Source organism: Stegodyphus dumicola, chromosome 3 (genome assembly GCF_044657685.1).
Source record: "Stegodyphus dumicola isolate Sdum_Otavi_A_Nest chromosome 3, ASM4465768v1".
NCBI classification, from domain to species: Eukaryota; Metazoa; Arthropoda; class Arachnida; order Araneae; family Eresidae; genus Stegodyphus; species Stegodyphus dumicola.
Genome location: NC_140770.1, coordinates 61,140,949 through 61,157,565, shown reverse-complemented (window position 1 = coordinate 61,157,565; position 16,617 = coordinate 61,140,949). Strand labels below are relative to the sequence as shown.

Below are 16,617 nucleotides of genomic sequence, written 5' to 3'. Positions count from 1 at the left end.
AAATACATGCATTTATAATACCCTGAAAAAATTTCTTTAGTATCCTGAATGTATAATATACTGAATGCTTATTCATAATGAGTCAAATAGAGATTAATATTATTTTTTGCTTTTTGTTGGTAGAACGTTTGTTACTCTACTCTTTGAAAAGTGTTCAAGTGACTATATTGTCACGGAATTCTTCAGACCCAATGAGAGCCGTTAATTTTTTTTAAAGAAGCAAAGTGTTATTTTGAGACATTATTTAATAGTAGTAATTTGAGGTCATTTCAAAACATTTTAGGCTGCAAATTTTGTATGCTTACAACGTATTAAATGAATAAATCAGTTAAAATTGTTTTCTTATTGATGCGCTTCAGGGTTTAAGAAATTATCAGTTTTGTGTATGACTCACAAATTGTTATCAAATATCCAGATAAAGTTCTTAAATGTACTAGTTTAATCGTTTTTTCACGGACGCATTGAATCAGAAACTAGTCGGTTCGTGAAATAGTTGTCTTACCGAAAAATGTCACCGATGACGAAGGGTGTCTCTAGATACGAATAAGTAAGCCGGAAACAAATGATACTCGAAAATGCAGTTAATGCAGTGAAGGAAATGTCTTCAGAAGAAGAAGAGGGAACAGAAGATTTTCCTAGTTTTTTTTTTTTTTTTTAATTGCAAGATTGCGTAAATTGGGGTAAGGTCTAAAGGTTCATAGAACAGACTCAGCCTCATAAAGTAGAAGTATAAATATTTGCAGTGACACTTTGCAGAACTTGCTTTAGGAACATTTTATAACAGTCTTGCTTTAGGAACATTTTATAACACAGACAGAAGCAAATCACAGTGGAGAATATTTAATTGCGCAAAGGCTCGGCGATTCTCGAGTAAAAGCGAATGATGCTAAAAGAATGAGGCGAGAAAAAAATAGGGAAAAAGAAGCTATCTGATATTTTTACGGAATGGGATTTCCCTTTCAAACATTAACATTAAGAACATTTCGCTTCTTCGCCGTTTTCTTTCGATGTTTTATATATTAAGTGTAGTGTTAAATATTTTGTGTATGTTAATATGTATTGTATATATGTATGTATGAATATATGCACTGTGTACGTGTTTATATGTATTATGTGTGTATGTGTTGTGTGTGTACGAGAGAGAGATGTGAAAGAAGGAACGAAAACTACTAACTTTAATTTAGCAATAGTACTTTTAACTCCTTATTTTAATTTGACAATGTCCCTTTCCTGAAATCTAAAGTGCGTCATCTGAAAACTAATCCGCATTATGTCACCTTATTAATCCTGCAGTGCGGTAAACTGTTATAATAATCACAGTGCCCAAAATTTAAACAAAGAAGCCAACTGTATAAATACCCCTTGCTGAAATGCGCACTCTTTTTTTATTTGCCTTCTTCTCGCTATGCTAACGTGAGATTGCTTACTTCTCCACTTTAGCCATTATCAAATGATCTGATCCGCTATATAAAGGATAACTGAGAATATGTGTCTTGAAATATTATCCATCAAGAAATAAAATTATGTGGTGAATCTAGCGTTACGTTTAGTCTCCAAATTCAATCCGTCTGTTACGCATCTTATATGTATGCCAGCAACATTTACTACGAGTAATCATCACGGCCGCGATTAAAAAGTAATGGTGTCTTCCGCGCATCCTAAAAAATTACATATATACTATATGTATAAGTTGATAATCATTATTTGTTTATAAATGTAGCATAAATTTATATTAATAATTAATCGTCCGTTATATCGATATAGCAAAATTATAAAATACTTAGTTTTCTTGGAAATAAATGTTTACATAAATACCCACATTAACGACAAAAATTCAATCTGCATTTAGAGATAATAGTGAGTGGATAATTACATACAACTAAAGCTAATTTTAGTTTTAAGATCATTAATCATAATAATTATAATGTGCCTTTCTTTTATCGTGAAATTGAAATAAAACTAAAAATTAAAATCTGCTTATTCTTAAAGAAGCAAAAATATTATTAATCAACTTTCAATTCAGTCTACCCCCCCCCACCCGTCCAGCTGATTCAAGTATAGCTCATAGAGCCATCTATTCGTATCGCTAAGTGATGGTATACATCAAATGAACAGTATGAAAGGGGCCCTCAATTGTTTGGGTGATAGAGGTACGAAGTAAAAGTATATTTTCCTTCTTTTCTTTTTTCCCTTTTCCGAAAGCATAAATAAATAAATAAAAGGAATTTATGAAAAATGAGCCATCACCATAGTCCCAGCAATAGATCATAGATTACATACAACAAACACGCTCTTACGTTTACTGCCATCCCTCCCCAGTCTTTTTTCCCTCACTATCTTTTTTTCGCATTGCAGTTTGCCATGACAGGTTTCATTCTTCAAAATAAAAATTCCCTTCCCCACCCTTGCTGAATTCCCCCTCCTATTTCTTTTCTTTTCGCAGCGTAATGTACTTTTCTTTTCTCCTTCAATGTGTTCCATCCCTTTTCCTTAATATATATATATATATAAAGTAAAAGTAAAATAAAAATAGGCGAATTTGGTGTACTTTATTTCTTTATTTGTTCTTTTCTATTATTCGTAAGATGGGATGGAAGAATAAAATGAAATACAAGAAATAATATAGTAGAGCTAAAAGTTGAAAAATATGTATATATAGAGAGAAAGAGAGAGGTGCGTGTGTAGATACAGAATTTCAGAGGGCTGTAAGATTCATAGTCCATGTCACATTTATGAGCCAGATGTCCTAAGTTGTAAAAAATAACCTGATAGTGAAGTATCAAAAGGGAGAGCTGCTGCAGAAGTTTTTTTTTTTTTTTTTTATAGGTAATGGGCAATGGGCTACAGGTAAAGAGTTGTGTGCTTTTATAGGCTTCACGTGGCGTTCTAGATAGGCAAGGAATTAACACTATGATTTGCTGTCACGAAGATTGATTTTTGTTTTCATTATACATGATCAACAAGTAGCACGGAAGGACGTCGGCAAAGTTCTGTAGCCATTACGGAAAGCTCAGGTCTAAAATTTCATTTCTTGAACGTTTCATTTCAATGAGAAAACTCGTGTTTAATTTATTTTGCTGTGAAATTTAGGAATAAGGCAGCTACCACACCAGTGGATATGGGCTCCAATCCTGGCAGGGCTCATAGTATGTAATCTGGTACGTAATTTAGGTTGTCAGTTATCGGATTTATGGGATCACTCAAGTTACAATCGCCAGAGGTTGCACTTTCCAAGATCCCCTCACATCGCTTTCCGGATTCAAAGAAAAGCAGAACAAAAGCGTGTAGAACTGGTAATATAACCCTGTGGTCTTAAGAAGAGGGCCTAAGGAAATTCACGGGCCTAAGAAAATTCACATGAGGAGGGACTTCCACTTAGGTGGAGGGTCCAATAAATCCTCCACTGTGGCTGGTGCAAGTAAATAAGGACACGAGGTTCTTGGATGCCGACCCGCGGACTTTCTCATATAAAACGGAAACGATGTTTAGCAGCTGAAAGCCGGGTATAAATGTCAAAACTGAGATGATCTTTGATAGCTGGAAAATGAATAGCTAGAAGCGTTCGGATATGAATGTCGAAACTCAGATGATGTTTACTAGCTAGAAGCGTCTGAATTTTTCTTGTGTATAATGTGGGAAAAAAAAAAAAAAAAAAAAAAAAAAAAAAAACTTGCGAATAAAAGCTTGTATTATTGCAACCAAATACACAAAATTTTTGCTTTATCTTTTAAACTAGTCATCTTATACAAAAATTTTTGTCATTCTAATTCCTCTTCTTTTATTAGAATAGGATCAACATCCTTACTTATATTAAGTACCTTTTATCATAAATTACATGAGTCTATATACACTTTATTATATTGGTATCATAACAGAATAGACAGTATCACGTAGAATAGATATTTTATCATGAATAACATAAGACATTTTTATCGTATTAATATCATAATACGAACGCCTGGCTTGCATTCATCTAATAGGTATTTTTGTTTTAGTCTCCAGTACAGTAGATATTTTTATCATACTAATAATTTACGGGAAGAAAAGTAAATTTACCTATCCACAGATCTAATTGATCCAGATGTTCAATTATAACTATCAGTATAGAATGCAGATTAAAAAATTTAAAAAAAAAATCTGAAAGCTTTCAGATTTTATATTATGCCCAAAGGGGCGTTTTTTAACGTTTTGTGTGTTTTTTTTTATTTATTAAATATCATGGTCTTTGCACTTAAACCATAAAATTAAATTCAACAGAAGTATCACAAAATAATTTATCAAAGAGCATATCTTTAGAATTTCCGAGTGTTTTTTTTTTTTTTTTTTTTTTCCAGTGTAGCCATCGCTCGCTTTGAAATGTTTGAGTTTGTTAATCAAAAATTCGTTGTAAGTTTTACAAAGTATGAAAAAGATAATAAAATAAATTCAAAATTTCATATTTGGGATTCCAGGTCCCCTTATTCACTGGAAGATTACATTATTCAAAATTTGATGTCTCTAGGTACCGTTGTTTTTTCACAGTGCGAGAAACATAATACATTCCTGCAGATTCTTCATTATTTAATTTCTTCAAATATAATGCCAAGCTCTAATATTTGGTGGCAACAATTTGAAAAGTGAAACGCCGTTTATAGTGAACCAACGCAAAATGCCAAAACGAAATTAATAGCCCTTCTGGGCAAACTGCTCCTTTGGGCTAATTAGTTTTTTTTTTTTTTTGAAATTATTAATTAATTCTAAGATTAGTATTACTAGCAAGTAGGAAATAAAAAATCGTGTATGTCAATAATTTAGGAATGAGATGGATAATTTAAAAAGAGTTGTATTATTAAATGTGATAAATTGCATTGCTGTTTGACAGGATAAAATTAAAAATTCAGATATAGTACGTAACTGACAAGTTTTTTCCCTATGAAAACAGTTATTGATTTTAAAACTAAAAATTGGAAATATGATTCCTTGATTTGCTTATTAAATAAAATATTTTAGACATAGAAAATTAAATATTTTTTTGATCGCATTAACTCATATTTGATTGTTTCAATGGGGTAAGGCATGGATGACAATAATATTATAGTTATCCATGCCAATGTTTGTTGATATTCTCAGAAATGTTTGTTACATTCAAAGATGGCCGCAATGAGAGGTTTTACTGTAATTTTACAGGCCTTTTTAAAAAATTTTCTTTAATTTAAATGAATCCGAGGGCACCAAAATATTAGTTACGAAATAGTAAATGTGATTGATATGCAGCCAGAGGCATCATTTCGACTGTAATTTCAGTTGATCATATTATTACATTTAAATTGTATGTATTGTATATTTTATTATTTAAGCTCAGTTAGGTTTATCGTGAAACATGCATTAATATATATGGAATCACATACTTCTGTAGACCATGTTTTCAATTCATTCAATTTTTTTCCGCTTTCTGAGAGACAAAGTTTGAGCATTTCAAGTTATAATAAATTCCTGTCAATGACGTCATAAGTACAAAGAAACTGACAAAACTGCAATGTCCACAGTCCTGTTCGTGCGAAACTGTATCAAACTTTATGCTGAAGTAAATTAAATTATCTGGATAACAGGGGAAAAAAAAAGGGAGGAAATCGAGAACCACGTGCACATTTAGTAAAAGAAGAAAACGAAAACCCGAATGCAAGGAAAGAAAACAATTTAACCAATGAAACTCGACCAGAATTTCTTTTCTTTTCTTTTTTTTAAAGAAAAAGTAGCAAAAAGAAAACGAAGGAAAAAATCCTAGAGGGAAAAGGAGAAAATTTAGAAAAGAACAGATATAAAAACTGTAGACAACTGCATCAAGAGAAACTGATTATTTTCCTTAATTGCAGCTCAAGTTGAAACGTAAGTGGGAAGAGTAACAGGGTTGTCACTTTTTGTTTCTCCTTCTTCGCCAAGTTTCGTGAAACGTTGCCAATTGGCGATGCTCTCTCTGTTTTCAATTCTATCACGCTTAACAAAGCTTATTTGAGTTCGAACAAAGCTACCGACAATTTACAGAGAAAGATTTAAAAGTAGTTTTTATATCGCGAACTTTAACTCACTTATTTTTATGAAATTTCAATAACAAAGTTTTTATTTATTTATTTATTTATATTGTTTTTTGAAGTCTTTGTGAATTGTGATTACAGAAATTGATTTTAACTATAATTATTAAAATCTGGGTTGCAGAAACTTCGAATTTTTTTTTTTTATATTCGTTTCAGTAAGGAAATCCTAGAAAATCGTATTTGTATTTTTATTAATTCGATATTAACGACAGCAGTAACTATTCCCTTTTCTCTAAAATATGCGAATTAATAATTTGTTTCTAAGCTGTAAAAGATCAATGTATGTTTATGTAAAAGGAATAAGAAGCTGTGCAATGTGTGTATAACACGTAAAAGGAATAAGAAGTATCTGTTAATCTTTTCTTGTAGCATCCAGATTATGTAAAAAAGTTGTTAACTAATAAATAAAGTAACAGCTATATAGATTTTTTCCAACAAATCGTAAATATTTGGGAAAGAATAAAGTATTTATGAAAAGACTTTTATCTTTTATTTGATCAAGTTAAGACGTGAGTTAATTGTCAGTTAAAACAATTGTCTTCAAGTTTCCTTTAAAACTGAACGTGAAATGTCAGCCATTTCTACAGAAACCCTCATGCACAACATTTATATCGGACTAGTCTATTTTCTGAAAGCTAGTATAGCTCCTAGAAAATTTTTGGCATGCATAAAGGAAAATATATGCAAATTAAATAAATGAATCAGGTTTGTAGAAGCTATTAAGCTTTTCGAAGCAAAAAATATGAAAAATTAAGTATGCCCTCTCCGGGATTCGAATCGTGGATCTTCCAGATTTTAACTGGAGATGCTACCGTTTACGCCAAGAGAGAAATATTTTTTTTTTAATTTCTCCCATTCATAAAGATAAATTGGGGGAAAGGCACAAGATCCTTTCGTCCAGATCCAGGTGGTGCCGAATTTTCGTCCACCACATTTTAATTCAAGGATCGCTGTAGAGACTGAAAGAAAAACATTAAAAATGAAGTCTGACCTCCCCGAGATTCGAACCAAAGAGCTTCCATCTGCTAGCTGGACTTGTTACCACTTGCACCACGACAGCACGCGCAGGAAAATGCGACAAATCCTTGTAAGCGATTAATTACATATTATACTACTAAACAGCCTCCAACACTCTTTCAAATTTAATTCAAAGTTATCCATCTTATTTTAATAAAAATGCACTATTACGCTACGCATATGAATTCAATTAGTTGAATATTGTATTGTAATATTAAGTGAATCCTAATACTGATTTGCCAGTATTTTGCCTATTGTAAGTATTTACATTAGAAACTATGTTATTATTTTATTATATGTTTTTTCAACTTTCAATAGTTTATATAAATTCATTCACAGTCCCATTAATCATAATAACTTATACATCCATTCATAAATTTAAACGTGAAAATTATTCAATGTTACTTCTAGCTCTGATGAAAGCTGTTTGTAGTTACTTGCATATAATTTGCTCAAAGTATGCATAACACATCTATGGAAGCAAACACAATAAAAAATTTATTTTTAATCAGATTTCTTTGAAGAGAAAAGGAAAATGAGTTTAAATCATAAAAGGAATTCGTTCCGGAAATTCTAGATGCTTATAGTATTTTCTTGGTGATATCATTAATCATAAAACCCTTTGAAATCTAAAGAAAAGTATAGTCGCCGAAGGAAAAGTTTTGATTCCATTGTAAATGAAAATTTCCGTGATGAGAACACATAATTAGCTATAGACACAGACTATATGCTTTAATAAATAACCTTAGTTGCTTGATACAGATGCAACAAAAATTTAAATATACATTGATAATAAGAATTGAAATAGAGGTTTATTATTAACGAAGCATTGATTAAACACATAGAAGCAATGCATAGTAATTAATATTTTAACAATTGTGTTGTCAAGAATAAATAATGTTGTTATTAATATTAAATTTAATTGCGATTAAAACCACATTTAATGAATTCGTTTCGAAGCAGAAAGAATTTGGATATTTGTATTTTTAACGACACGTTTCACTCAAAGATTAATTAATGCTCTTAAAATTAACTCAATAATTATTAGCCCTAAGAAGCGATAGAAAAGCTGTTAATCTCGAAACGAGATTTATAATTTGAATCATTTTTCAAATTGTTGCCACCAAATGTTATCGCCCTGTATTAGTTTATAAAAAATTAAATAAAGGAGAATGTGCATGAATGTAGGTATGTTTCTCGCATTGTAAAAAATCGACAGTACCTAGAGCCATCAATTTTTGAATAACGTAATCTTACACCCGAATATGTGTACCTGGAAGCCCGAATTTTGAATTCCGAATTTGTTTTATTATCTATTTCATATTTTGTAAAACTTAAACGAATTTTTTAAATTTAATTATTTAACGATTTTATATTTAATAAATATTTTGATTAACTTTGAACAAAGTCAACGATTCCAAAGTGAGCTATGGCAACACTGCATGGGGGGGGGGCGAAGGAAGAAACATTTTTATCTCTAGGCGTGAGACTGTCTATCGAAATTATAAAGATATGCTGTTTTTGAAATATTTTGCGGTATTGCTGTTGAATTAAGTGTTTTTGCGGTTTAAGTACGAAGAATGGGATATTTAGTTAAATAAAGGTAACGCATAAAACGTTAAATAAAGTCCTTTTGGGCATGATATAAAGCTTTCGATTTTTTTTTAAATATTTTTTTATTTTCTTTCGTCATGCTTTTAATGTAAGAATATTAAAAATACAAAAACATTTTGTCAGGGTAATGCAATGATACAAAGACAAAAGATAATAAATGATACAAAGACAAAAGATATTTTATGTATTATAGACCTTTTCGTATTTATTCTCTGAATAATTAATATTCGTAATACAGTTTCTTAATTAAAAAACAAAACAACAAAAACACATGTTTATTTATCTCTTATATAGTGCCTTGTTAATGTTTGTATATCATTCATGAATTTACATTTATTTAATTAATTTCATTTAGGGAAAATCTTGTGTATTAACATTTAATGCTATTAATGGATTAAATTATATCTGCCTGGCATCGTGGTTATTGACTTCCTTGCAAATTTTGATTTTTTTCGGTCTCTATTTCCTAATGGTTAATAATACTGATTAACTAAGAAACTTATCTAGTTGACAGCATATATCTGCAAAGTAAAGATTAACATTATTGAGAGTAAAAATAGATTGCAGGCATTATTAATGGTTAATAATATGAAATAATCTTTCCCTTAACGTGCAATAGATATTATTCCGATTCATTTGAAGATTATTATTCAGTACAGTTCAATGTTTAAATGATAAATTATCTGTAAGTGCATTAGAATAAATATAAGTATCATTAAAATACTTTTTAAACTGATTGTAAATGCTGTGAGTATGGCTGCTCTAAACAACAGATAGTAACGACATTTGTGTAATTTTATATTCTTATTAAACTAAGAGATCAATTTCAGAATTTAGGAGATAATTTAAGTTAATAAGTACTTTTGCAACATGAAGAATTTAATTAAGGGATCATAAGAAATGCACGCAAAAGGAAATTAAACTTTTATAATGTCAGAAATGAGCTTGAAATACTAAATAAAAAGCTATATTGTACAATAGCATTTCCAGTTTTAATTATACTGCAAAGCTGTTGTTATGTAACGAATTTTATCCCCATCTTGTATCCTCATTTTAACTTCATCTTAAATATCATATTCCGATATAGACACAACCAGGTTTCCTCGTTTAAGCTATTAAACGTAGGTCAGCAATTTTCCATTCATCATTGAAGCTCACGTCTTAGAAACCTTTGTTATAAAACTATCATTAGAACTGAAGAATGTTGTTAGAATGTTACGATGTAAAATTCTAATGTGTATTACGAAATCAAGCTGTGGGCCGGTGTGTAAAACTCTTGATGCTAATCAATCTTCCTGTTAGTTTGTGATCTGTATTTTAAAATTTTTTTTTGGCTGACCCTTTTAAAGAAACGGATAATCGATCCGATCCGGAATGAGACGAATTACAATTTCTGATCGCCAAAAAAGGCGATCCAATTGCAAAACAAGCAACCAGGATACCTAACGGAGCCCTCCACAGAACAGATGTCGTACCAGAAGCGGGGAGCCCGGGCCATTACAAAGATTACATTTGTCTTTACGGCCCTGCAAAGACCATAAACATAGGCCGCCTAGAAGGTACCCTTGGTCCCCATAAACATCGCAAGAGGGGTGTACGGAAGGGGAACCCCGATCCGCTATTGGCCCAGTAGGAACAAGTCCTGTCGGTTTTAATGGCGGCTATAAAACGACATTACTTGGCGGGCTTTCATAAAAGCAGAGTGATTTACCGCTCTTGCTTCACTTTTGAATATTGGATTTTTGCGATGTGACTCGAATTTATTTTTATATATATTTCTGTCTCGGTCTTCATTCTTCAAGGAAGAAGAGGAAGGGGCCATCTTTCTTCCGTTCAGAAATTTTTCGATGACGTCATGAGTGAGGAATATTCCGTAAATTGTGACAGATAGTGACGTAGGAAAAGAGAGAGAGAGAACTGCGTGAATTGTAGTATTGTAACTGAGAAAAGCATTCGTCTTTTTAAACCTTTTTTTTTTATGTTGAGTTAAGAGTTTTTGTTTTTAGTTTTTAAATGTTCCTCCTGCTCGTTATATAACGAATGGCCTTCTTGGAATATTTGTAAGATAGAAACTCTTTAGAAGTGTTAGGTAAGGATAATGTCAATAAAATGTTTTCTGTTAAAATGACATATTTTCTACCTTAAGAACAACTATAAATACTTTCATTTAATTTAATGTGTTACAGTTAACTAAGTACAGCATCTATGAAATAATTCGAGTATACCTGATGGAACGTCTATGTATTCCAGACATTATTTGAAATACGTTCTGCTTAATTTTCTGTGAATGTGCATTCTGAGTGGCAGATTAAGAATAAATTTATTTTAAAATTTTAGCTTAATTAACTGATGAGCTTAATAAACGTATATACTAAGAAAGAGGCTAAATTAAGGGTAACGAATTTTTCCATTTGTAACATAACAACTAAAATATAACTCATACAAGTTTCATTCGTACAATAAAATGTTATCTACGTCTGTTTATGTGCTTTAATTAGTATTTTTAAAAAAGGGTACTTTTCCTTAGAAATTTTCTTACACATAATTATAATTAAATTAACTTAATTTCAACTTGAAAGAAAAAGGTGTCAAAGATATATGTTTGTCAAACCTCCTTCCCCACGCGCGCAAGAAAAGGAAAATCCATCGAAATTAAGTGGCTTAATTGTTCCGTTGCAGATTAAAACAATTTTTTTAGTGTCAAGAGCTAGTGAAAAATCGCTAGTAGCAGCACAAGTTGAAAAAGTTTAACTGAAGAGGATAAGAGTCAAATTTGTCTGTTTTGCTTATGAAGAGGACACCATGTAATTTCAGAAAAAAAAAAGTATTCTATGTGTTGTTAGACGAAGTCTCTTTTGTTGTCAGTATTTTATACCACTTAATGCTGTCAATAAAGGAGAAAAATTCGTGAAGAATTGAGAAAGAAAGCTTGCAGTCGTAGTTCATAAAGCTTTCTTCTGCCGCTTCCCTTTTTACGAATTGATTTTTGTCTTATCAATAGGATCTGAGTTTGAACTTTTTATGAATTAGCCTTCCAGTCGGAAAAGTGGTTAGTGACTCAGACTGCCGTATCGAAGGGCCCGGGTTCGAATCCCGGAGAAGGCAAGGATGTTATTTTTCCATCCCTTTATACAGCAGCGGTGGGCCATCTATTAAGTGCCTCTTCCGGAAGTCGTAGTGACCAAGGCTTATAAAAGGCTACAGCACGCTATTGGGGAAAAATAATAATTATGGGAAAAGGATTGTTAAGAGCAGTATAATCTTATAGAGAATCATTAGGGTATTTTGAAGCAGGAGACGTGAAATATGTGCAGTGCCCTCTCTGGGACTCTAACTCTGGACATTTCGAAGACGCGCCGAGTGTGCTACAGTTACACACAACGACATGCGAAAAAGAGGGAGAAAATGCCTTATAACCTTAATGAATGGTTATGGAGACTCTTACGTATAATTAATAATTTATATACAGTGTCTTACATACTCTTACATATAATTAATAATTTATATACAGTGTCTTACATACTCTTACATATAATTAATAATTTATATAGTGTCTTACATACTCTTACATATAATTAATAATTTATATAGTGTCTTACATACTCTTACATATAATTAATAATTTATATACAGTGTCTTACATACTCTTACATATAATTAATAATTTATATACTTTCAGCATCTGAAATTAATAATATCTATTTCTTCTTTAAAAATCTATATAAGATCTAAAAAAATTTAAATTTTATCTTCCAATCATTTATGTGTATATTTTTTTAAATTTTTAATGCAGGTAAGTTTCTAATCTCGGAGTAAAATTGTTGATATGTTTAAAACAATAACTTAATATGAAGTGTGATTTTATTAACCAAATCTAATTGGTGCAACAGCTACTTTTAACCGTTTCAGATAAGCGACATATTGTTTCCGAAAATAAAATTTCATTTGATGTCAAGCCAATGCTATAAGTTAGCCTTATTATTTTTGCCTCAGCTGTATCTTAGTTGATTTTATTCACTATTATTAGCTATTTGTTATGATTTAGTAGAATGTATGCTTCGGTTCAATGCCAAAAAATGCTGCATATGTTTTCTTTTAACCTTTCAATTTTCTTTTCGATCTTTTTAGGCCCGTTTCTGCATATGCTTTATTTTTCCGAGACACTCAGGCCGCCATCAAAGGTCAAAATCCGAATGCTAGTTTTGGGGAAGTCTCCAAAATTGTTGCTTCCATGTGGGACGGACTTGATATTGACCACAAGAATGTAAGTACTTTAGATTTTTGTTTTTTAAAATTTATCACGAGAAAAAAGAACCGCGTAAAAGTATAGCTGGAGATATATTATTGATAAATAATATTTATGGAGACGGCAGACATCAAAGAGTATAACTGATCAAGATATAGGTTTTTTATATATCAATTAACATTATAACCGAAATTTCTGATCTAAGAACTTATCTTTCTCAATAAACAAGTGAAAGTCAATATCTTAGTAAACAAAGCTGTAATATGATAAATAGGAAATGTAACTTGATAAAAAAGACAACTAAAAACACTTGTGATTCGAATTCGTTACACATGTTATCGGCAGTGAATTATAGCCGGCGTTCTATAGAATACCTAGGCATTTTATAGAATGCATAAAACTGGGCAGCAATGTATGAAAAGATTAACATCTCATACATTTCTTAGGCATTCTATAGAATACCAAATGACAAACCGGCAAATTATGAAATAAATCTCCGATTCATTTCGAATATCCGTACGCTTAATACATTCATACATAATTCATTAGCTTTATCAGGATCTTTTTCTTTAATATTTTATCTAAGTTGCATTTTTCATGCCATAGAATGCCTAGGGAAAGCATATGATAATTCTCATATTTTATCACATTTAAAAAACGCCATGGATTCTATAAAACGCCAAGGTATTCTACAGAATGCCGATGTTTTGTTTCATAAATCGGTTTTGAAATATTCTAATTTTATATCGATATTATTCTATCAGAACGAAACTTCGTTCTAATAGAATAATATCGATATAAAATTAATAATATCGATATAAAGAACGAAAATCCGTTTCTCTCAGCAAAGAGGCAGATTGTTATTGACTGAAATATATAATATACATTGGAGTCCTGGATATAACTGAAATATGAACGCTGGGTTTTAGGTTTCTAGATATCCATTTGCCACTAGAATATCCTAAATATAATATACTTTCTAAATATGTGATCTTTCCTAAACCTTATTTTATGATAATGAATTGACTAATTTACATACTTGTGAGTTCGAAGCAAAGCTAATCTTAAAAAATTTGTCTTGTTTGATATCACAGTATTTTTTTTATTTAGCTGTAATCGGCAACGCACGCAAAAAAAAAAGCATAAATCCTGGCACTATGGAACAAAGTATGAAATATTCGAATCATTTTAAATTTATGGATACTTTCTTTAAGCATTTTATGCAATACCTAAGCAGATAGAATGACAAAAAATTTCGATTTAGGCAAAAAGTTAAAAAAATAATCATGAAAAGGCTTTTATTCAAAAGACTATTCTATACTTCTAACATATTCTTTTAATAATTTTACTTTTTACTTTAGAATAAATGATTTTACTTTTGCTTTACAATAACATCACATTATAGCGATTTAGCAGCTAATAGTTCCTTGGCAGCAGCATCTTGGCCTTTGTCTTAAGCAGTTTTGATTAGGAAAACACTGTCTTTTTTAACTTTAGCTCACGCTTCAGACTGTTAATCGTAAAATCGGTATTGCTTGTCAACATGCCGCGATTTCTTCTCGGACACTACCGCTTCCTTTTCCATTTTCATACAGCATAGTGAACTAAAGATTTTGCTGAACAGAGTGTTGTATTTCGTTGTTTTCGAACAAATATAAAAACATAAACAGAGAATTCTCCTTCTGCGTCGTAAACCAAGTGCCTTATTACGGGACATTCGCAACAACATCATTAGCTCGGAGCACTTTATAAACTTCGCCAGCCCCTCTCCGCACTGCACAGAATGCCTAGGAAATAAGTGAAATATTAATCGTTTTATACTTTGCTGTTCAACTTTCGGCATTCTATATACCGCCTAGACATTTACACAATGTCTGTTTTCATACAAATTCATAAGGAACATGTTCTTAAGGGACAGAGGGTGAATTCCATATTTTCTAAAGGCGTGATAGATAGACTTCGGAAGAGAATTTAAGATTTTAGTCCCAAAACGTTCAGTCGAATAACCAGTCTCTAATGCAAGACAATGCGCCATCACACAGTTGCCTTCTTGTAAAGCAGTTTTTAGCAAAACAAGCATTACGATTCTCAACCCTTTTATTCACCATATTTGACATCTGCAAACTACTTTTCCTTCTCAAAAAACAAAGTCTCATCTCAAAGGTAATTATTTGAACAGCATTTAAAAGTTTCAGAATACTGTAAACAGAGACTTAAACAATATTCCACAAGATTTATTCCAGGAAGGAATCAATTTGGTGCATGAACATGACGAGACTTGCAAATCTTTTTACATTATCAAAAAAAAAAAAAAAAAAAAAAAAAATATTATTTTCTGAAATTTTCGATTCTTGTATAAACTTAGTTCTAAACCTTTATAGAAGTATTGTGTATATCCTTTACCAAATATGCAGTATCTTTTCAAACAAATTCTTATGGTCAAAATTTTTAAGCAATTACTAAAACATTTTAAATGTTTTCTAAAGCGAACTCTCTACTCAAAGTACTTACACGTTTTCTAAAACGTTTTCAAGTTAATTCTCAATCTCCGAATACTTAAGCACTTCCTAAAAATTTTAAGACTATAAAATAAGGCATAAAACTTTAAATACTGACGTATTGTGATTTATGCAAAATTTCTGGATTTAAAAATGCTTTATAACATTAATTTTCATCATTAGTTTACCTTGAAGATGATTTATATAAAAACAAGCTGTAGAATCAGTTTTTATATTACAGTGCAATAGTGGTTAAAAATGAGATAAAACGTTTTATTGCGCTTATTCGCTTGAAATTCTTTCAAAAAATAATTTTGTTTTTAGACAGAAGCAATGGATTTGATACAAAACAGAAAAACATGAACAAATTCAAACTGGTTGAATGATTAACTATAAATGTATGTAAAGCACACATCATATTAATTAAGTGTAGTTAATTCTAGGTGTAATTTCCCCTTTTTCTAACTTTTTCCTGCTTACAGAATAATTCAGTTCAAGTTTTTCAATAATAAATTATTTATTCTGTAACAAATGTTAAATAAAGGTTAATTGAAATAGCTGCAAATAATTTGAAAAAATAATGCATGAATAAATAAATATTTCTTTGTTCAGTACACAATGAAAGCTAAGTCGTCTCACAAAAATGGCAGAAAAGTATTTGATCATTCTATTTTAAATATAATCACATTTTAGAAACTGAAGAGCATACCGTGAAAATATACTAGAATAACTCCAAAGTTTTAAGGCTTCATATTTAATATGTGGAAACAATAGCATGCTTTAAACAATTAAAGATCGCTGTTTTGGAACTATCTGTTTCAAAAATGTATTATTCTCTATGAACTAAAAAGATGCGAGAAGCAAAACTGTATGTACCATGCATGTATTCAATAGAACTAATGACTGTGTAAATAATTGCCGAAGAACCCTCTTTTCTCCTGGAAATGATTATAACAACAATAATCTGCCTTTGGGATAATTAGAACAATACAAACTTCAATTTTCTGATTGTGCAGAAATGCTTAGCCGCGCAACAAATCATTTCCAGAGAAATCTGAAATTTGTTTAATTTGCAAAGTACGTTCCAGTTACTACATTAATTAGGTTTATTGTTCGGGTTTATATCTGGGCCGAAGTTTGTTCAGCAAACAATCGCACGTGAATGTAAACA

General features: G+C 30.9%; 1 protein-coding gene across 5 annotated transcripts in view; it reads left to right on the top strand.

Annotated features, from left to right (window-relative positions):
* The window catches only part of LOC118182775 (uncharacterized), a 453,922-nt gene that overhangs the window by 417,965 nt on the left and 19,340 nt on the right, over positions 1 to 16,617 (top strand). For all 5 annotated transcript variants that reach the window (XM_085812950.1, XM_035352159.2, XM_035352160.2 and 2 more), the window contains one exon: positions 12,831 to 12,966. In XM_085812950.1, the coding sequence (XP_085669076.1) occupies positions 12,831 to 12,966 (136 nt within the window). The remainder of the gene's footprint in view (positions 1 to 12,830; positions 12,967 to 16,617) is intronic.